Source organism: Marmota marmota, unplaced genomic scaffold, assembly GCF_001458135.2.
Source record: "Marmota marmota marmota unplaced genomic scaffold, marMar, whole genome shotgun sequence".
In the NCBI taxonomy this organism is placed as follows: domain Eukaryota; kingdom Metazoa; phylum Chordata; class Mammalia; order Rodentia; family Sciuridae; genus Marmota; species Marmota marmota.
The window spans coordinates 23,911,723-23,933,999 of record NW_025999998.1 but is presented as its reverse complement, the minus strand read 5'-3'; the positions used below and the strand labels follow the sequence as shown (position 1 = coordinate 23,933,999).

At 37.7% G+C, this 22,277-nt stretch overlaps 1 protein-coding gene across 1 annotated transcript in view; it reads left to right on the top strand.

The window, feature by feature from the left end:
* Rasef (RAS and EF-hand domain containing) overlaps positions 1–21,204 on the top strand; it is a 73,528-nt gene extending 52,324 nt beyond the window's left edge. The window contains 5 exon segments of the mRNA XM_015492849.2: positions 1,198–1,279; positions 2,329–2,443; positions 6,141–6,260; positions 8,924–9,000; positions 17,965–21,204. Coding sequence (XP_015348335.1) covers positions 1,198–1,279; positions 2,329–2,443; positions 6,141–6,260; positions 8,924–9,000; positions 17,965–18,070 — 500 coding nt within the window. The 3' untranslated portion in view covers positions 18,071–21,204.
* Positions 21,205–22,277: the final 1,073 nt, after the last annotated feature.

The following is a 22,277-nucleotide window of genomic DNA, read 5'->3' as shown; positions in this document are numbered from 1 at the left end:
GTAGAGCTGGAGATGTTGGATTCATTTATTTAGCGTACGTATCCTAAGTCCCACCTAGAGGCAGGCACTATTGTAGGTGCTAAGGACACAAAATGAAGAAAGCTGACTTAATCCCAGCCTGTAGGGAATTTATATCCCAATGGAGAGGAATAGACTAAAGGGGGGGAAAAACTTAAAAGCATGAAATTTGGAAAAAAGTGCAGAATTATACAAGGTGACCAGGAAAAGTCTTTCTGATAAGATGTCGGTGATATTGCTGAAGTGACAGTATTGGTGACCAGTTTGTCATTATGGTCAGAATCAAAGCCAGATGTATGCTTCCATCTTCTGTCTCTACATTAGCAACAAAAAAGTTTTATCTAGATGTCCCAAATTTACATAATAATCAGTAAAAGGAGTCGAGGATATATAAATTATCATATTTTTCTTCTTTATTTAAAGAGTTCTTTGTTTGATAACCAGAAATGTTAGAACATATTGATTGCCCTTTTCACAATGGGTGACTTTGTACATTTATAGGGTGTATTCTCTGATACACCTTTGAAATAACAAACCTGAAAGTTCACTTCAATTTAGTTCATAAACAGACTACACAGTATTTGGTTTGGTTGCTAGAGACCATGACGTGTACACAGGTGTAAATTTATGTGTGTAATCACAGTGTACCATATTTACATGAATATATGTATGCATGCAAATGTACACACAAAACTACATATACATGTACAATATTATGTGTGTTCTTATGTATACAATATACAAAATATACATGTATACATGCATAGGCCTACACATACACACCTATATATATCAGATATATACATAAACACACATGTACATATATGTATACATATCCAACATGCACATTCTTACATGTACACTCACATGCACATACACACACACACACAAATATGACAGTCATCTAATCATCTGTGAAAACAGAACATAGATGTTCCCTTTTCCATAGATTAAGCCCTTCTCCACATCAGCCAGTCTGCAGACAGGGTATCTGTATGCATATGTGTGATCTGACTTACAATTAGTATTTGAAGTTCACTCTCTTGAAGTCCGTGTTCATTCCTTTCTACCTCACTGAGCTTTGGTTTATTGGCTCTTCTCTCATCTTAAAAGAGGGCTCGAATGTAGCAAGCTAATGGAATGATTTACTCTCTTCTCCACTCTCATATTTCTTTTCAGGAGTTGATTTTCAAATGAAAACTCTCATTGTAGATGGAGAGCAAACAGTTCTGCAGCTCTGGGATACAGCTGGGCAGGAGAGGCAAGTGCTTTTCATAACGCTTCAGACTCCACTTAGTTTTGCAAAAATGAGCCTTATAGGATGCTTGGTGTTTTTTATATTCATAATTACATAATATTAGTAGACCTTTTAATTATATTTATATTACGTTAGTATTAATTATAAGTTATATTATAATCTCAGTAATGCTCACCTTCTTCCATGTCCCCTCCTTGACATGAGTGTCAGTTGTGTGAGAAGAGGGCCTTTAAGCTTCTTTTGAGCTGATGTTCATGTGCAACTAGAAGAGTGCACTTTCCTAACAGGGGAATCTAAGTGAGGCATCACTCCTGAATGCAGCATCAGAGTGAGGAGCTACTTAGCTGTGCAAAAAAAAATAAATGGTGGAGAAGAGAACCTGTCTGCCTACCCTCCCACTGAGTTCAAGTTCAAGATACAAACTAAATTGCATTTAGTTTGTAGATACAAATTTGCATTCATTGTCAATACAAATCTTACATTCATTGCATTCAAAAGTATAAAGAATATAGGTTTTAATCTTATCTAACCCTTTGAAAATACATAATTGTTTAACAAATAAGAATGGAATGTGTGCCTCTGTTCAGGCACTTGATTCATTCAGTGTTCTGAGATTAATTGATCAGGTGGACACAAAGACATATCCTCATGTGGCTCAGAATCTCTATCAGAATGTAACTTTAACATTTTAAAGATGTCTGTGGTTGATATGACCCTAGATAAAATAATTCTCTGTTTAACCTCCTCTATGTCCTACCTGTGAAGTTGACATTTTTAAAAATTGTACTTCTCTGTTAATGTGGTTCTGCTTTGGGGTTAGAGACTCTTGGGATTGTTTAGTGGAAAAAAAATAATTGGCTTTTCTAAATCAGTCACCCATACCTGGTTCATTTGAAGCTGTAGAGATGGCCACTTCACAGCAATACATTGCTGTTAGAGTCTCAAATGGGGCTGATTTTAGAAGATGAGAAAACAAAAAATGAGCGTAAGGGAAATGAAGAATGAAGCAGCACCCAGCTGATGGAGTCACAAGGTGCTTTTCTGTTTCCCAGATTCAGGAGCATTGCCAAGTCTTACTTCAGGAAAGCAGACAGAGTTTTGCTGCTATATGATTTCACATGTGAGAAAAGCTTTCCTAATGTACGAGAATGGGTAGATATGATTGAGGTAAGGAATCAAAATGAAGAAACAGAAAATTACATGGAGGAGTTATAGACTTAGAAAATGCTATTGCTCTTTGTGGGGGTGAACTTGACTAGAAGCCTCTGATCCAAGCTGTCAGGAAGAATGGTGTACTAGAGGCAGAGTTTCCAGTGGCCCTTGGCAGCATTGGTCTCTTCTCGGGAATTGCACAAGTTCCCTCAAAGCCACAGACACTACTGAAGGTAACTTCTGGGAATAAAACTTCCAGGTTCTCTTATAGATAATATTGGAACCCTGTGTAACCAAGTGAGAATGCAGGTCACCTGAGGAGAAGCAGCTTTCCAAACAAGATGGGGCTGTGGTTGGATGTATACTGTGGTTAAACATGTGTAGGAGCTTCCATGTGCATTAAGACGTAGGTGAAACTCCACCTGGATGTGAGCATGAGTTGAGGTCTGAAGGCTACAGCAGCTATGTTCTCAACCTTATTTTGGTTGTGATGTGGGGTCTTTAGACACCACAGGTACCTCTGATACACCAGTTGGTATTTTAACTTGTGGGATAATATCTGTGGTGAAGTAGGTTTGTGTCTTTCATCTAAGGAGCTTTCATATCATTTGGTTTCATGCTCAATGATTTTTAAAAGTAGGAAATGATTTTGGCCACATTTAATGTGCTGTTAACAGTTATTAATCAACAAAAGTGTGGTTCAAGCTATGGTTCAGAACACTCTTGAAAAATAAACTAGCCTAATATAACTTTTCAAGTTAGTATGTTATCTATAATTTTAAACAGACCTTAAACACCAGTAGTGGATAAGCAGGACTGATTGCAGTCTGGTGTTAAGTTAACCTCTGGAGTTACATTCTCTAACTAGAAAAGTAATAAGAGAAATGACTGACTGTGGTTGGCAACAAGATGTCAACAATGATGAATAAATATGTACTTTGTTCTGCCAAAATTTCCTGACCTACTATCATTTTGCATGCAGTGAAATGTGTTCACATTTATGTTATATTTTGACTTCACAAAGTTTTCCATATGTTATGCTAACCTCTCTAACATCTGAGAAAGGAAGTTAGAAATGTACTATTGTCTCTTATAACGAGAAACCTGAGGCATAGAAAGTATATGGCCCTTGCTTACATTTATTTAGCAGTTAGAGGTAGAATGGGGCTCAGCACCAGAGTGAGCAGCAGATGAACAGAAGTCTTTAATGAGTAGAAAGGAATTCAAAAGTACAGGAGAGGCATCTGCTCAAGAAGAACAAATAGAGTTCCCTGGGCTGGAGAAGTAAGATCTGAGCAAAACGTTTTATTGTTGAAATTTGGGGCTTAGTCATCATTTTAAATGTTTGCATTATGCTTAAGAAAAGAAGGCACAAAAGGCGAGGTTGTTCTCAATGAAAAAGCTCTTACATAAAGTGGCACAGCTATCGCTTGCTGAGCGCCTGCACATGGTAAGTACCCTTTCAGCCATCAGTATCACCTTTTCATAGGGTCTCAAAAGGAAGAAAATGTCACGCAAGATGAATTCTTAAATTTATTATAGGAGGAAAAAATAGATACCATATGGAATTTGAATTCTGCCTTAGAAAGAGTATGGGCACAATGAAGCTTCTCCACAGCTTTATCTAATTGAGGCAATTCTATGGGCCATTTATATGATCACAATAAATTGGGTGGAAATGAGTGGTGCCATCACTAAACAGGCCAGAGGACAGAGAAGCACTAGACTGTCGGTGTGAACCGACCCTCTGAATTGATAGTTGCTATACTTCGATTGAAAGCTGCTAGATTACAAAATCTTATTAACAGAATCATGGATAAAATGAAGTTATAACTTTTTACTTAACTGTTTTGAATAATTTACTGATTGAATGTTTAGGTCAAAGCTGAATGGAGAAAGATACTTGCGATGTGAGATCTGATCCTGACTTTCACATATTAGAAAAAAATAATTTTTGTTTTTAGTTTCTTCCCCCTCTTTGTTCTGTGTTTGGGGGATGTATCTGATGGTAAAAGTAAGAGCCTTGTCCTATGAAGCTTGTATTTTAGTGGGGGAGTCAGATAACAAGCAACAACCATAAGGAAATAAAAGAGATAGTCTGATAGTAAGTGATAAATGTTATAGAAACAAAAGGAGAAGCAGGCTGCAGTTTTCATTGTGTGGTCACGGCAGCTTCAGCTTCACCAAGAAGGTGATGTTTGGGTCAAGACTTGAAGGAGGTGCCACTTTTCACCTGTGTGACTCTGGGGAGTCATTTAGATGCTTAGCTTCATGGCTACTTAAGTAAATATTGATTAATGACTTCCTGTTGAATTCTGAGATTGCTAAAGAATACAATTCATGAGCACATGAAAGGGTGGAGCAGCTAGTTTTTGGAAGGACATTTTTCTTCCTTCTCCCCTTTGCTTTCACAGTATTCTGATGCCTTCAATCAGAGAAAAATTATCTGAAGAGTAAAGAAATCAAACACAATTTCACTTTAAGGCTCTTGTCTTGATCCTGTATCAGGTATAGCACCAAACTAAATGAGTCTTCCCGAGATCTTTAGGCAGAGAGTAATTTCCACATATTTGTGTCAGGGCTGCCACTTTTTCTTGTTTAGGAGACAGAATCCTGTTTTTCTTGGCTAGTCAGGTTACTGTCTTTTGTTGTCATCATAGCCGCTGAGGTAGACTATGCTCTCAATAACCCTTTCAATTTATAGAGAAGGAAATTGAGGCAGAAGCTTGAGAATACTTGACTATTCTTACATAGCCCGTGAGTGACCAGGTGCTAGGAAGAGTAGGTGCTGAGTTAATTCTGCACTCATACCTTAGGGTCAGTGTTGCTCTGAATGCTGGGAAGCTGTGGCATTTTTCATATGCTGATAAGCTCTAGCCTTAGGATCTATTACTTTGAATGTCCAGCAGTGGATTCTTATGAAAACTGTTGACCTTTAGGACTTTATATTTTGCTTTTATTGGAAACCAGAGAACGGTGAGTGGTGAACTTTTGAACCTCGTTTTTCCCATGACAGCTAAAGAATTACTTGTGTTTTGCACCTGTGATAATGAAGTTGACTAGGACTCATCATTGTTTGAAGTGAAAGCTGTAGAAAATTATGTCAGTGCCCAAGCCAAAAATAATTCTGTGGTCATGCTTCTTAAGTTTATATTGGTTTGTCATGCTCTGTGTGCTAGAAATGAGAAATTAGCAGATGCATGTTTCCTTTGCTGTAAAGCTGATTAATCCCAGTGCCTTTTACCCTTTTCATTAACCTAAGGATGCAGCATTGTATAATAGGGGGATTTGAGGTAACTTTGAACCTGGGTCCTAGGCCTAACATGTTCTTATTTGACCTCTCTGAATTTCACTTTTCTTACCAGTAAATGGCGGGGCGGGGTGGGGGGAGGGTAAGGCTAGCTGAGCTTAAAGATATTTTGAGATTTAAAGATACTATTTCAAGTATAACAAATAATTATTGTAATTGACAATCTAAGAGTTGTACAGTGATAATAAGTGTGCTCTTTATTCTACTGCAATGGGACTTAACATGACTTTGAATGCATTGAAAGCAGCTTGTATTCATGTAACATTTTTTTCAAGAAATTCTGAAAATATCATCTGACATACAATTGGACAGTGGCAGCCGCTACTGCTGTTACTATTGTTACTGTTGTCATTGTATTTGTCCAATGTCTGATGTGTGCCCATTTTTCTTTCTTCTTGGTAGGATGCAACCCAAGAGGCTATTCCTATCATGTTGGTAGGAAACAAGGCTGATCTTCGTGACACTGCTGCTTCAGAGGGTCAAAAATGTGTGCCTGGGTATTTTGGAGAAAAACTGGCCATGGTAAGAGTGAGGGTGGGTCCAAATTGAAAAAGAATGAAGGGGTTCAGTAGCGTTGGGGTCAGTGGCCTTTCACTTTTGTCTACCTTCGCTCACGAGGTTCTTTGGTAAACCTCCACCCTGTTTGATGGGGTGATGGATTGTCCTTACACAGTGGAACTCCCAGAACCCTACCTTCCTTGCACAATGTAAGTAATGATGGCAAGGAGCAAATCCCTGGTGGAAGGCAAACAGTCACAGAATCCTTTTCCCCCATTGAGTATCGTTGACAGAGAGCCAAAACAATCTTGCTGTCTTTCTTCCTTTGCCCTCTCACCCAGTTCCTGGAATCCTTCTCTAGTCCCGGAATCTAAGTAAGGGAGAAAGAATGAGTGTTCTATTTTGAAATGATGGGTTTGGTTCCAGAGGGTGACCATGCCAAGGAGCAGAAGATACAGCAGCATTTGACCTAGTGGGAAGAGAATCAGAGGGCTGTTGCTTTTTTTTTTTTTTTTTTCCTCAAAGATTTGTGCTTAGTTGGAATAGTCTCACATTATTTTTGGATATGCATTTGTATAGAAGAGTAAGTTCATTCCTGTGCTGAATATTAACATGGGAAAAGTTCCTCCCTGGTAACTATGGCTGTGTCAGAATGTTGCATAGCCTTCTCATCACTTGTCTAACCCATACAAGAAATCAGCTGCACCTGGGGTCAAGTAAGTTCACACCGTGACAGTCTGGTGGGATGTTAGTATTGCTATCTGTTCTCAGAACCAGGAAAGGACTACTCGGTAGCATATGAATGTGAGCTTTAAAAAGAAGTTTTATTTTAGCTTGGATTGTGGCTCAGCAGTAGAGCACTCGCCTAGCACATGCAGAGCACTGGGTTCGATCCTCAGCACCACATAAAAATAAAATAAACGTATTGTGCACAACCACAACTAAAACAAAATATTTAAAAAATATATTTTTCTAGTTTAGGTTAGAAAATCTTGTTTGAAACCTCAGAACTGAAAACCAGTTGTAATAAACATCAAAAAGTAGATAAGGAAATGCAGAAGCAATTGATTAAGGCACCTGCTTAATTGTATCCACTGTGAAACAAAAATCAAAGAGGAGATTAGAGGACAGAGCAACATGTTTGTCCTGGTGTCGTTTATTGTCTGGGAAAGGTATACATGGAGCCTCCATAGTCCATGGGCCAGAAGCTCTTCCACACAGCCCTTTGAAATCTAGTAATTCTTATCTGCCTGGTAATTTTATTCTTCACCAAATTTCTTCTTTTTTTAATTTTTTTTTAAAGTTTTAGTTGTAGCTGGACACAATCCTTTTATTTATTTTTATGTGGTGCTGAGGATTGGACCCAGGGCCCCACATGCGCTAGGCAAGCACTCTACCTTTGAGCCACAACCCCAGCCCCTCTTCACCAGATTTCTAAAGTTTTCTTCTTCAAGCATCTTCTGCCTTCCACCATTCTGTATCCTCAAAGACAGTCTCTGTTTCACCTTATAACATCCTGGGTGTTAAAGTCAATACCAGTACTCTTTCTACTTGACATACATTCACTTTATGATGTGTAGATTTTTTTTATGGACTTGGAGGCTCCTAGATATAGGTCCCATTGTGGAATTTGTTCCCTTTCTCAACCTCTTCTCTCTCTCTCCCTGCGTCAGAGCAACCATCAAATTCTCCCCTTATCCCACACAGGAATATTTAACCCACATTCAGACCTGTAGCCTATCTAGTTCTCCTTTATTAAGAGAAAAATATCTCCAGCTTGTTAGACAAAGAAATAACTCTCTTTGGTGGCAGATGCTATGTTATTTGGTGGCAAATGCTATGCAGAAAAAATAGTGAGTGTTGTGAGGTTTTATGATAGGAAGACCTTGTATAGACTTTCTGGGTTTAGAAACAGCTTAATCTTAACTTCGATAAGGGAATGTTACCTAAAAATCCAAAAAGTAGGTAGGACTCTGGTGAAGGCATAGTGGAGGGAAAGGTAGCCTTAGGTCCTGGGGTCAGTGCAAATTTGGGGAACTGGAAATATTTAGGGAAAGCCAGGGTAACTGGAACTTTGTAAGTATGGTGATAGGGTAGAAAGCAAAGCTGGGAGATTGGCAGGCACTTGTTGGCCATGGGAAAGCATTTGAACATTGCTTGAAGAGGAATGGGAGGCATTGGAAGGTTTGAGCAATCATATACCTAATGCTGGGAGGTTAATTAAGAGAGAACTAAAAAATGTCCACTGGTTTTAGCAACAAGGAGACTGCTGGATCCTCAGAGGAAACGATGATAGTGTGAAGCTGGCCAAAAGCAAACCTGCTTTTGATGAACACATAATTCCTGTCTGGTTACCTTAAGCTATCATTTTTATTTCCCTCAGATTAATTGATATAGAACATTTGGTAGCATGTGTATAATAAGAATTGGAAGTAAAAAAAAAAATCTTAAAACAAATATATTGTATTTTTCAATGCAAGATAAAAATCCTCTGAAAAGTGAACTGTTCCTGGAATAACTATGCTCAGACTTGTTCCTTGTTTTAAGTACTGAAACTCTGAATTCAATTTCTTAGCTAATAGTTACTCTGCATGCTTGATAGAAAACATATTTTATCTATTTTAATAAAAAATTTCAGGAAACCCAATTAAAGGCTTCATTTAATTGTGTAATCTTCTTTTCTACAGAACTATGGGGCGTTATTTTGTGAAACAAGTGCCAAAGATGGTTCCAATATAGTGGAAGCTGTTCTCCATCTTGCTCGGTAAAGTTTCACCTTATGCTTGGAAAACTGGATGTAGGACTGAATTTTCACTTAGTTAATGTTTATGTCAGATTTCTTGACCATAACATACAGTTAGAGTATCCTTTGCAAAACAGTGTCCTATTTTTCAGACATGATAGGAGAAGAAAATACACACTGATGTTATAAGAACTGATAATGCCTCTGGTTCACTGTGAAGTTGGGCAAAATATCCTTATAGGTACATCTGAGGTGTTGTTGACATTCTGCAAAATGTTATCATATAGCTAATAATGGACTTGTATGAATCATCTCCAGGAACCAGATTTTAAATACAAGAGACTATTGCCAATATAACTATGTATTGTGGCATTTTACTGGGTAAAAAGGTGGAGGAAACAACCAACAGAGCAAATTGTCTATCATGCCAGTTAGAATCACTTTGCCAAAATTATTACCTAGGTAATTATTTAGTTAAGGCAATGGTGTTGATAATAAATAATATTTTAGGATGTGTACTAGAATGAAAACCACATCATTAAGGATGTATATAAATATGCCTGCACTTTAGTTCTGGATGTATCCCTAGGAAATAACATTTTTTTTTTGGCTAAATTTATCTCTGCGGCTTAGTTTTTCTGCCACAGATGTTTACTAGCCTAAAGGGATATGTACCCCACCCCCAAAACGGAAAAGAATAAAGATATCAGAAAAGAAAACCAGGACAGTGCTATCTAGTTGTAGACAAAGCAAAAACAAAATTTTAGGCATATAATTCTTTTCCTGATGATTTGTGAGATTTTGTGATAATTGACCTCTTCCACTAGTAAACATTGACAGTTAAATACTTTGCATTATTTTCTATGCTACTTTTCAATTAATGACTTGGTATTCAGAGTGCCTAATTAACTGGAGTTCTGTTAGTAGAGTGCTTGGGCTAGGACCTTGAGCTTAGTGGTTTGCCCTCACCTGAGAGAACAAGGAAACAAGTCAAGGACCTCTGGCAACCTGCATAGTATTAGCGTGTGACAGGGCTTGGCAGACACCCTGAACTCACACTCAAAGAGTCTTTCCATCTAACATCAGTTCAAGAGAAATTATCCCCCCGCCCCACATCACTAGAAATTATCTTTATTTAAAGCACAAACCGTGCGAACTTTGAATGTAAACTAAAACAGGTAGGAAAAAGGCTAATATCTAAACATGTATATAGATTCAGTTGAAGTACATTGTTTTTGTTTTTGTTTTGGACCAGGGATTGAACTCAGGGGCACTCAACCATTGAGCCACATCCCCTATCCTAGTTTGTATTTTTATTTAGAGACAGGGTCTCACTGAGTTGCTTTAGTGCCTCACTTTTGCTGAGGCTGGCTTTGAACTCCTGATCCTCCTGCCTCAGCCTCCTAAACGCTGCTGGGATTACAGGCGTTGCCATTGCTCCAGGCATATATATATATTTAGTAGGAGAATCCTGGACTGATATCATATTTTACAGAAAAGAGCCATTCATTATCCGCTCAAATAATGAATTCCACATGCCTCTGGTACATAGGGAACACCAGCTGTTTTGGCCTACCAATCTACTTGTACTACAGGGAGAATTCATTCAAATATAGTGTTTGCCTTTTAGACAGAGTAATTGCTGAATTAATAAGTATTTTCACTTTTTCAAGTGCTTGTTTTGGTATTTCATGAATATGTGTCCAAGGATTTCTACACAGCAGGAAATGATGCACTTTTGGGTCCTGCTCCACCCACATCTGCCCCAGCAGCTACATAGTCACCTCCAGGTCAGTCCTTGTGTAGGTTGAGCATCCCTAATCTGAAAATCTAAAATCCTAAATACTCTAAAAGCTGAAACTTTGGACACAGATGTTAATGGTCAAAACACTGAATTTTCGATCATTTCAGATTTGGGATATTTAGATTAGGGTTACTTAACTGGTAAAGTCTAACACTCTGGACCCAAGCATTTTGAATAAGAGATATTCAAGCTCTTTATGGTTATTGGCTGCTGCCTAGCATATTAGAGGATTGTGGAAGGAGAAAACTCAAAGTCCATTCTTAAATCTACCCTTAAGTAGCTAAGAAATCTTCGTCAAGTCCTAGAGTTACTTTAGGCATCTGGAATTAGCAAAATGAGGAAGGGGATGAATAAAATGACCTTTCCAATAGTAACAGACCATGATTTTTTATATAGTAGACTACACTCTACTGAATAAAATAATTAGTGTTTAATGCTCAGTTGTCTCATGGGGCCATATTAAATTGAAATGCATACAAAATGCCCTGGTCACACCCAAAGTGTGGAATTGATTCTCTTTATTATATCATAAAGATGGGAGAGGCTGCAAACTGCAGGCTTCCTCCCCATCTGCTCATATGTGACCTGTTGGGTCAGTCGGTCATTGGCCCTGTTTATTGTGTAACTTAAGCACCAGTTTGTGTTTATTTACTTAAAACAATTGGTGTACAAAGGCATTTTGATAACAAAGTTCTTCAACTGTGTAAGGTAAGGTCATAGTTATTTTTTAATCTTTAGACAATTAAAGAAATCAAACAAGCTTCTTGTGAGTCACTTATCATGGAAGTTTTCTTTTCATTGTTATTGCATTATGGCCTGGTTTGGTGGGCCTCTAGTATATTAGTGATGTATGAAATATAAAAAAAAATTACAAATAGAGTAAATATGTGAAAGCTTTGATGTTTGCCATCCTCAGAGTTCCTTGTCAGAGTACTCAAGACTAAAGTAGAAATGTTATAGTCTTCACAGGTAGAATTATCATTTTTAAAAGTTTTCAACCTTTAAAAATTTGCATGTTATGTACAACACATAAGTTCTTGATTTAGATCTCGTGGGGTGATTCCAGCATTGTCCCTTCTTTACCATGTAATGTCATAAGTTGTGAAATAGTATCCTATTTGGTATGTGTTTGCACTGTCTGAAACATAGTTTGCTTTTGAAGAGAGGCCACATGTGTTTGATTAACAGCCTGGATTCTATCTGCTTTTTCTTGAAAAACTTCTGAATCCAAGGAAAAATTTCTCCTAGAAATACAATATTCTTACAGTGCCACTAGGTCCAACCATGGTCCTATTATAAGTAAATTTGCTAAAACTGGAACCACAGGGCATTTTGTAGTAGAGCCAAGTTCAACAAGCATTCAGTTGAGCAACAGTATAAAATAGGAGAAAAACACGGAAAGCTCAGGCTTTATACAGATCAGCTCAAGAACTGAACTGCTCATACGTGGCCTGTTGGCTACATTGAGTCATTTAAAAGGCAATTGTTTTATTTTTCTGATTGGCACATAATAATTACATATGTTTTAAAATGTAGTCATAAAGCAGGTGGCAGCTTTTGGTGAAGTCACTTAATTTTCCCAGGCATAAACCTGTTTTAGATGTTTCTGATCATATCTTTCTGATTTCCTTAATGTCGGCATGCCTGCAGTTTTGATGGATGAAAACAAAAACACAAAGACCAGGTGAAAGATGTGGGTGTACATTTTCCTTCCTTAATATTTGCTTTCAAGTTTAATAATGTAAGCATTATTATGAAAATTTAGTATGTGCTTAGCCCTCTACCAGGTTCAATAGGATATTAGTGGAATAAAAGGCAAGCCTTGTAGTTTGACATTAGAAGGAAAAATATAAATAAGATATAAATATATATAAAGCCAGGCAAGGCAGCCATATGGTTTGTAGCTGATAAGAGGCCATTGGGTCTCCCAGAGGGAGATATGCAAATTGTCCCATGAGGATACAGTGCTTATCCTGCCCATTTTGCAGATGAGGAAACATAGGAATTAGGATATTTAATCGGCCTGATCAAACGGACACAGCGAGGAGGTGGTGGAGTCAGGACTCTCCACTGCTACCCTGAATCACTGCTTGCCACTTCAACATTGGTCACCTCAGAATTTCATTCTGCACTCACTACTTCCTCTTCCTCTTTCTCTCCTTCTCTCTCCAACTGATGTCTTCCATGCCCCTGGCCTCTGAAACCCTTTCAAGTTGGTGACTTCCAGTTTCTGTTTTTTTTACCCATTTCATTTTAAAATGCCATAAGCATGTCCTGAACCCTCAGCTGGAAGTTCCATAGGCATAATGACTTGGTGTCTAGCAATCACAGTGGACTAAGAGTCCTTTAAACTTGTTCTTCATCCTGGGTTCTCTTTCTGAAGAGTCTGCCAATATCATAATTAAAACCTAGTCACCCAGGCTCAATCTTGACTCCTTTCCTTTCTTTTCTTGCTTTATCACCTATCCCCAGTGGGTTCTAAGCCCTGGAGATTAATGACATTGGTGTAATTTCTGTTGAATTCCTGTATCTCTCTTTGTCTCTCCCTCTCTCTGCATTTCCAGGTGTTTATGCCTCAGATTTTCTTCAATATGAGTTCATTCTCTACTTGGTAATTAGTGTACTCTTTATAAATAAAAATCCAATTAATATTTACTCTTTAGTTTACAATCCCACATTAGTATACTACTTATAATATAAAGTCATATATAAATATAAAACAATATAAATATAAAGAGATGCTCATCATGTGACTGATAGGCCTTCATGACCTGATCTTACCTGCATTTCTAGTTGAATACCCTTTGCCCAAAGTTAATAGTACTGTTTGTAGACACAGCAAACTTTGTGTCCATTTTTGGCAAAGTTCTTTTATATCTCAACTTTTATACACTTGGCAAAGAGTTTGTATTTGGAAATTGCATTAATTTCTTTTGTCTCTAATAAATTTCCACAGATGTAATAGCATAAATAATACACATTCTGAGAATTCGAGAGCACAGAAGTCTAGACTGTCTCTTGGGGAATTGGGGGTGGATTTGTGCATTCAGTTTCTTTTTCTGAGACTTTGTTTCCTCATCTGTGAGATAATACTCATGTCTCACCTGTCAGGGTGTGTATGGGTGTGGGTATATGTGCATGGTGTCTGCTAAATAAGAAAAATGTAAAAACATGTATCATAGCGCTTTTTAGCTGGCCTACAGCAAGAATTACTTTCCATTTTTTTATTTGTTAATTTTTTCTGCTGATATATGTAGTTTTTGACTCATAAGTGACTTTTAAAGGTTAGTGTGTTAGTCATCTTTTTGTCACTGCGACAAAATAACCAACAATAACAATTTAAAGGAGGAAAAATATATTTGGATTCACAATTTCAGAGGTTTAGTCCATGATAGTCCATTGCTCTGGACCCAAAGTGAGGCAGAGCATAACTGTGGAAGAACATGGAAGAGCAACACTGTGCACCTTGTAGTGGCCAGAAAGCAGAGAGAAAAAGAGAAAGGGGCTGCAGGAAAGATCAATCATTCCAGGGCACATCCCCAGTGACCCACCTCCTCCAGCCATAGCCCACCTTCCCACAGTTACCATCCAGTTAGTCCATTTAGACTAGGATGGACTCATACAATAACATCTCTCACCATCCAGTAATTTCATATTTGAATATTCCTGTACTGACACAGGAGCTTTTTGGAGACACCTCCTATCTAAACCATAACATTCCATCCCCGGACCCCCCAAAGCTCTATCCACTTCACAATGCATAGTGTATTTAGTTCATCTCTATGTGTCCCCATAGTCTTACTAGTTCTAGCATTGCCCAAAATTCCAAGTCCAAAGTCTCATTTGAGACTCAGGGCAAACTCTTGGCTGTCAGCCCCATAAAAATCAAAAGCAAGATACCTATATCCAATATACAGTGGCAAAGAGTAACATTCCCATTTCAAAAGGAGGAATTGGGGCATGTAATGAAGGGATGGTACCCAAATAAGACTGACACCTAGTCTGGCAGACAGGCCCCAAAACTCCACATATTGCCTGTAGGACATGTGGTAGTAAGATGTGCTCTTCAAAGGGCTAGGGCAGCCCCACACATTTGTCTTGCTGATTGAAGTGCACATTGGTTCTCTCTTGGCTTGACTGTCTCCACAGCCAGCTTTTTTTGTGGTGGGGGGGCACAGACAGTTCATGTTACTGACATATTTTACTTCTTATTGTCTCTATTCCCGCTTTTGCTTCACCTTCACAGCTTTGGGCATTGCCCTCATAGTGTCAACTTTCTAGGACCCTCTGTGCAAATAGAGTTCCCTGCAAATAGGGTTCCCTGTGTTTTGTTTTTCTCAAAGGAATTTTCCCTTCTTTGTTCTTGAGTCTGCAATGGTGTAGTCTTACAAATTCTTGAGATACCCTCAAGCCATCTTTCCTATTGTCTCTTTTCAAAGTACTTAGCACATCTTTAGGAACTATAACCTTTATAACCTCTTTGGTTCCAGAGTTACATTCACTTTCCTGGCCAAATTGCAAATTTTGAAAATTCTTTAGCTCTGCTTTCTGTTCCTGATTCTCACAGTAAACCTGGCTGAAAGCTGCAGGAAGTAAAACCCATGCATGCCACTGCTTGAATGCTGTGCTGCCTTGAAATTTATTCAACCAGATTAGTTGGTCCACCACTTTTAAATTTAGCCTCACACAAACTCTTGGGACATAAACAAAATGCAGAAAATTTCTTTGCCAGGATGTAACACAAAGGGCTTCTAGTCCAGTTTCCAATAGAGTCCCCATTCCCCTCTTTGACTTCATGGACACAGTCTTGACTATCTCCATTCCTATTGACATTGTGGTTTTCTGAGCTCACAGTAGGATTGCTCTTTACACTCTAAACATTTTAATGCCTTTCTAGTCTTCATTTCCAAACTTGGCGAAACTCCTCTTGCAAACAATTTCAAAAGGCTTCTGAATCACAGGGTCAGGTTGGTCACAGCAATAACCCCACTCTTGGTACCAATTAGTCAGCTTGTAGTTGCTGTGACCAAAATACTTGACAAGAGCAACTTAGAGGAGGGAGAGTTCATTTTGGTTGATGGTTTCAGAGAAATGTTTAGTTCATGGTGGACCAACTCCTTTTCTCCAGATTAGGCAGAACATCAGGGAAGGGGCAATGGAAGAGGGAGGCTGATCCATTCATGGCAGCCAGAAAAAAGAGAGAGAGAAAGAGGAAGGGGCTGCAGGAAAGATAAACCCTTCTAGGGCATGCCTCCATGGATCCACAACCTGTAACCATGCCCCACCTATAGTTTCCACTCAGTCATTCAAACTAGGATGGGTTGATTAAGGCATATCTCTCACAATCCAATCATTTCACTACCAAACACAGGTGTTTTGTGGGAACACTTGAATCCAAACCACAATAGAACATATCAGAACCTTCTGTAGTTGCATTGGCTAATTTGGTAGCCATTAGTTTCTTGAAATGTGGCTGATTCAAATTGAGTTTTCCTGTATGTATTATATATACTGAATTTGAAGAAAGTACAAAAAGTATAACATATTTCAGTTATATTATTATTGATCTCATGCTAAAATATTTTTTCTATAGTGTTAATAAAATTACTAGTAATCTATTAATAAAAGTAATTTCCCCTATTTCTTTTTACATTTTTTAATATAACTACTAAAAAATTTGAAATGACATACGGACCACATTGTATGTTTATTTAAACAACCTTACTTTATTGAAAAGATTCCTAGTAGTTTCCATTGAACACTCCATAATAAACCATCCCCAAAGTTAGTCACCTTAAGCAAAAACTATTTTTTATTTCTTACAATCACCAGAGATTGCTGATCTTGGCTAGAAGATTCCTCTACTGCTATTCTTGGGTGTTTTATGTATTTGCAGAGAGATGGGTCTAGAGGCTGTAGCTTTGGCTGGATATCTGCAACCAGGGTGTTCCTCCTCGTGGCTTCTCTCCATGTAGCATCTCATTCCTCATGGCACTCTGGTAGCCTCTCTCCATTAAGGAATCTAGTACTTCTTAAATGGCAGCCCAAAGTGGCTGTAGTGACTGAGATTATTAACACCTGGGTTTGGAAGTACAGCGCATCATTTCCTTAATGTTCTATTGGTCAGAGTCACCAAGAGTCAGCCCTGACAGGGAGGTTGGGGTAGACACAGCTCCACCTCTTCTTGGGGAGCACCAGGCATTGAATCCTTCATTTCTTCATATATAAAATGGCACACAATAAATTAATAGGTTCCTTTTGAAGAATAGGTAAGTGGACACCAGGAAGAATTTAGAAGTGTCTAGTGGCTCATGCAAACATTCAGAATTGCTACACTTTTTTTCTAAGTAGCCATTTGTTTGGCAGAATTATTGATGCCATCTTGAAGATAAGCAGTCACACTCATCTCACCCACAGAAATAGTTATTCATCTCATCTATAGTGGGATGCAGGGTCTTTATATTTTGTGGGAGTTACACGTGGAAGGACACTTCCCTAGGGAGCTTTCAGGAGATACTGGAAAGTATTACATATTTTATCAGTGTTGCTTCTATTGAGAAACTTAGGAAGAAACAAAAGGAAGATATTTTTTTTTCCTGGATTTTAACTGTCCACTATTCAATGTCATTAAATAATGGTTCTAAAACTGCCATTGCTTTGTTTTGGTCAGCAAATCATTACTTGTGGATGGAAGCCACACTCCAGAGTGTTAAGGAGTGAACTGTCCATGTGGCAGATGATACAGCATTCTGAAATTTCAGGAAAGAGGAGAGGCAGGGTGTGTCTGTGTGTATCCTGGTGCTCAGAATACTGGCACTGTGTGGTTTGAATTCCACTTCTCCATTTTTGTGACTTAAGAGAAAATTCTTTTTTTTTTAATTGATACATTATCATTAAATAGTGGACTTCATTGTGCCATGTTTATACTTGCACATAACATAATTTGATCAATCCTAAGATAAGTTTCTTAACCTCTTTTTACCTTCATTTCTTCATATATAAAGTGGGGCACAATAAATTAATAGGTTTCTTTGAAGAATAGGTAAGTGGGCACTAGGAAGAATTTAGAAGTGTCTAGTGACTCATGCAAACATTCAGAATTGCTATGCTTTTTTTCTACAGAGCCATTTGTGTGGCTAAGTTTGTACCTCAGTAACCCTCTCCCCCTTGCCTATACCTAGGGAAGTAAAAAAAAGGACTGACGAGGATGACAGCAAATCTATCACCAATCTGGCCGGGACCAATTCCAAAAAGTCAACACAGATGAAGAACTGCTGCAATGGTTAAACTCCGACATCCTCAACTGATGTACACTTCATTTCCAGAGTACTGAATTTTGTGACCAGTTTGGTTTCTATTAAGGTGATTCACCCTACTGGCACTGTCCTACAGAGAGTTAACAGCATGGGCTATCTGAACTGTCTCTTGGGTCTCCCTGGAATCTCGGCTCTTCTTTGCTGTATCTACATGAACAATTTGGGCCCTTTGGTCATTACAGAGTCTTAAAAGATAACACTTAAATGTTTTCAATTTGGTATTAAAAAAAAGATCACATGCTTAAATCCAAGCTACAGAAGAAACTCACATTACTAGATTGATGAGGTAGTTGACTTTGTAGTTAACCTATGACAATGTTTATTGAATATATTTGATGCTAGACACTAGTATGAGCAAGTTCTTATCCTAGCTTCCCTGCTAACTAGCTTTGTGATCTTGGGCATGTCACCAGCACCTTAGATCTGTATGTGTCCTCTGTAAAAGCAGCAGCTGGCCTCCAAAGCCTTGTAGTACCTCTCAGATGCTGTAGCACTGTAAGCAGCAGAATTTAGAAGGAAGGAGAACACGATAACCTACAGTTAATAAGGGCTCTGGTTGTTTCTACTTTCTAAATACTGAAATATTGATTTTCTTACTTCTGAAATGAGAACAGAATTTAAAAATGAGAAAAAATGGTTCCATTTTAGGCTTCAGTGGAAACAGAGATATCTATTTTTTATATATAAAAAATGTTTGAAAAAAACTTGTATATAGAAAGAACTGTACTTTGTAATCTTTAGAAGAGTGACAAAGTCCACAGTTTGAATTCAGTATGAAAAATTTTAATGAAAACATGTAAAGCCACATACTACTGAAAGTACAGAGCCCAGAAAAGCTGTCCCTCTTCATTTAAAATGTACACCAGCCAGTGGTTACCAGAGACTGAGGAAAGGAGAACTGGGAGTGACTGCTAATGGGTATGGGGTTTCTTTCAAGAGTGAAATCGAATTAAAATTGTAGTAATTGTTGCATAACTTATTGAATATACTAAAACCACTGAATTTTATACTGTGAATGAATTGATTTTGTGGTATTTGAATTTTATCTCATTAAATTATATGAACACTTACAATGATTTAATGTTTTACCAAATGAAAATATTCATGCTATTTCAAACCTTCCCATGGTTTAGGATATAATCTGCAATATAATACAAATCCCCTAACTCCCTACTTTCAAGCATTAACTTTCTTAAATAGTGAAGAATAAAAGAAGCAGTATGCATGGTTATGGGGGGAAAAAATCTATAAAAGAGGAATTGCCATAGAGAATGGTGAGCTGAAGTCCTTTGTTTAATATAACATCTGACTCTTCCTCACCAATGACCTGTTCAGTCTTGCTCTCCTTCCAGAATCTGTGGGGTCTCCAGGCTTCCCTACTGAAACATCTCTAAGAGCCAAGGGAAGCAATATCAGGCCCAAGTGTGGGCCTGGCTTTTAATGATGTGAGCCAATTAAGTTGCTCCCAGCAAGAGATTTGAACTTATCTTAGTGCCTCTAGATCCAGGCTTCAAGTATCTTGTTGAAAAACCTAAATAATAGCTGTTATTTATTGTATGTTAAAAACATTTATTTTTGTTAAGTTAAAATAATTATATGTATCAATCATTTTCCTGTTTATGAATTTTTTTTATGGTCAAACTTTAAATTCCTTAATCTGTGGGGGGGGTTTTGTTTTGTTTTGTTTTTGTTTTTTAAGCTCTTAAAGCTTGCCAAAACATTTCAAGGCTTTTTGTATTTTTGCTGGGAAGTTGAATCCTCAGTAACTCTACCATGAATTCATGTTTTAACACATTATGGTTTTCGGTCCCAGAGAAAGATTCCATTTCTGACTATAGTGCCTTGGTTGTGGGGAATTGTCAAAACAAATGGGGGTGGGGAGGCGAGATGAGTGGTTGTTATTTTTGCTGCCCATGGTATGGTGAAATGAAAGTTTTATGGTTGCTGTGCCTCAGTGGTGTCTATAGACCCCAATGAGGTTGGTTGGACATGTGTTGATAAATAAGGCACTCATTTGAGTTTTATTGTTCAATGCTGTTAGTATACATGTTATTGTATTACATTTATTTATTTCCTTCAAAGTGTCTCTTTTTATTTGTCTTACAACATTATTCCTGTAAATAAGAATGTACCTTTAATATAGAAGTCTTATCTTGATCATTGCCTCTGGATCATGCTGCCAGCACACCCAAATTGATTAGGAGATTACTTAGGAGACTTTGAGGGGCAAACCAGTCATCTTCAACTATCAGAGCACTACAAATGTTTAGGCAGTGTAATCCAAATAATAGACTTTTATCTCTGGTTAGCAATGTTGTTTAAAGAAAGCTACTTTAAAAAGAAAGATTCCTTGCTGGTGATCATCATTGTTTACCCAAATTTTTGTTTTGTGAAGTTGTTCTCCAATTTATGGTATATTTTCAACAAAGACAAGAATATTTAATGTTTTTAACTTAGATTTAATTTGGTAGGTTTTAATATTCCTATGGATGTAACTTATCTTGTCTCTGTTTCTCCTTTGAGAGATTTTAAAAGCATAATCATACTATACTCCTTTTTTATATACACTGACACATTGGATAATATTTTAATTTCATTATGGAAAATAATGTTGGATAAGGAGGCATTTTTCACTTCTAAATTTAAGCCCTGTACATTTCCATAATTTATTTTTTCCACTTGCTGTTTTATATGATGTGTGTGACATTTGATTATTTAATACTATATGTGATTTGCATAAATCCAAGCCACACAACCCTCCTGCTGAAGATAAAATTGAGGTTAAAGATAAAGATTTATTTTCATATTTATACAGTGATTGGCTTCAGAGTGATGGTTTTTGTGGGCTTTTATTGTATGTGTGTGTAAGAAATTTCATATGTATATATTAAGTAGGCCTCTGAGAATTGAATAATTGTTTTATGATTTTGATTTATATGGTTTACATTTTCATGGTTTGGGCCATATTTCATTTATACTGTTTATTTCTCTTCAAGCCATTAATAATTATACCATAAAGTATAATTTTATAGCAATGCAAATATCTAAGGAACTACAAATATTTTGTGCCTTGTAAATTCAATAAAGTGTGCTTCTTTTGACCTATTGGCTGCTTCCTTCAGCTTTACTGCAGATACTCTTGAAGCCGTTTTTAATTGTAAGATGTGTCTGCATGAGGCTGTACCTGTACAACCCATCTGTTCTGGCTATGTCAAGCCTGGCTGGTTGGAGAACAGAATGACTGCCCAGTATTTGGTGCTGTGACATAGCCCTGACATCTTGACCAACAGGGCAGCAGGTAGACCAGTGTAGGGCAAGGCAGTCAGGAGTAGTGAGGCTTTTGTAGAACTATTTCAGAATATGCTCTGGCATCCTCATGACCTTTGAGGGCTCAGTCCTTTTGTCTGACACTCACTTTCTCTCTCTGCCTAGCTAAATCATCCAGGAAGGTTTTTCTGGACCCCCAAAACTAAAATGAGGCTGTTTGTTCTCACTTCTTAATGTCCTTATTGACCTTACATTTATTTAAGTAAGACTTATGATCCCTGTTCTTAGCCATTTTGCTGTTACCACTATTCAGTGGGCACAGTGCTTAGAACTTTAATAGTACCAATTATTGAATAGATTATGTGTTAATCAGCTTCCCATTACTGTAAAAAAGTGCCTGAGATAGTCAGCTTTAAAAAAGGAAAGGTTTATTTTGATTCATGGTTTCAGAGTCCATGGTTGGTAGGTCCTGAGGTGAAGCAGAACATTATGGCAGACATCATGGCAGGGAAGCAGAAAGAGGAGGAGTCAAGAGTCCCAATGTCCCTTTCAAGGGCATTCCCCTAAGTGACTAGAAGACTTAGAATTAGGTCCCCACCCCCTTAAAATTTCTACCATGTCCCAAGAGCATTACAAACTGGGAATTAACACATGGGCCTCTGGGGGACATTCACAATCCAAACCATACTGACTATCAAGAACGGACAGGGTAAATAAGGCAAAACAAATATTTTTTAATCTGCCACAGATTTTATGCAGAAACAGAAACAGACATTTTACTCTTTAGATAATATCCCAAAACTTCTTAACATGATGTCTAAGGCTCACTTATTCAGTTAACACTCACTGAACCTGATATTTATTGATTTCAACAATTTCCTAAATAGTATTCTAGACAGTGGGATCCATAC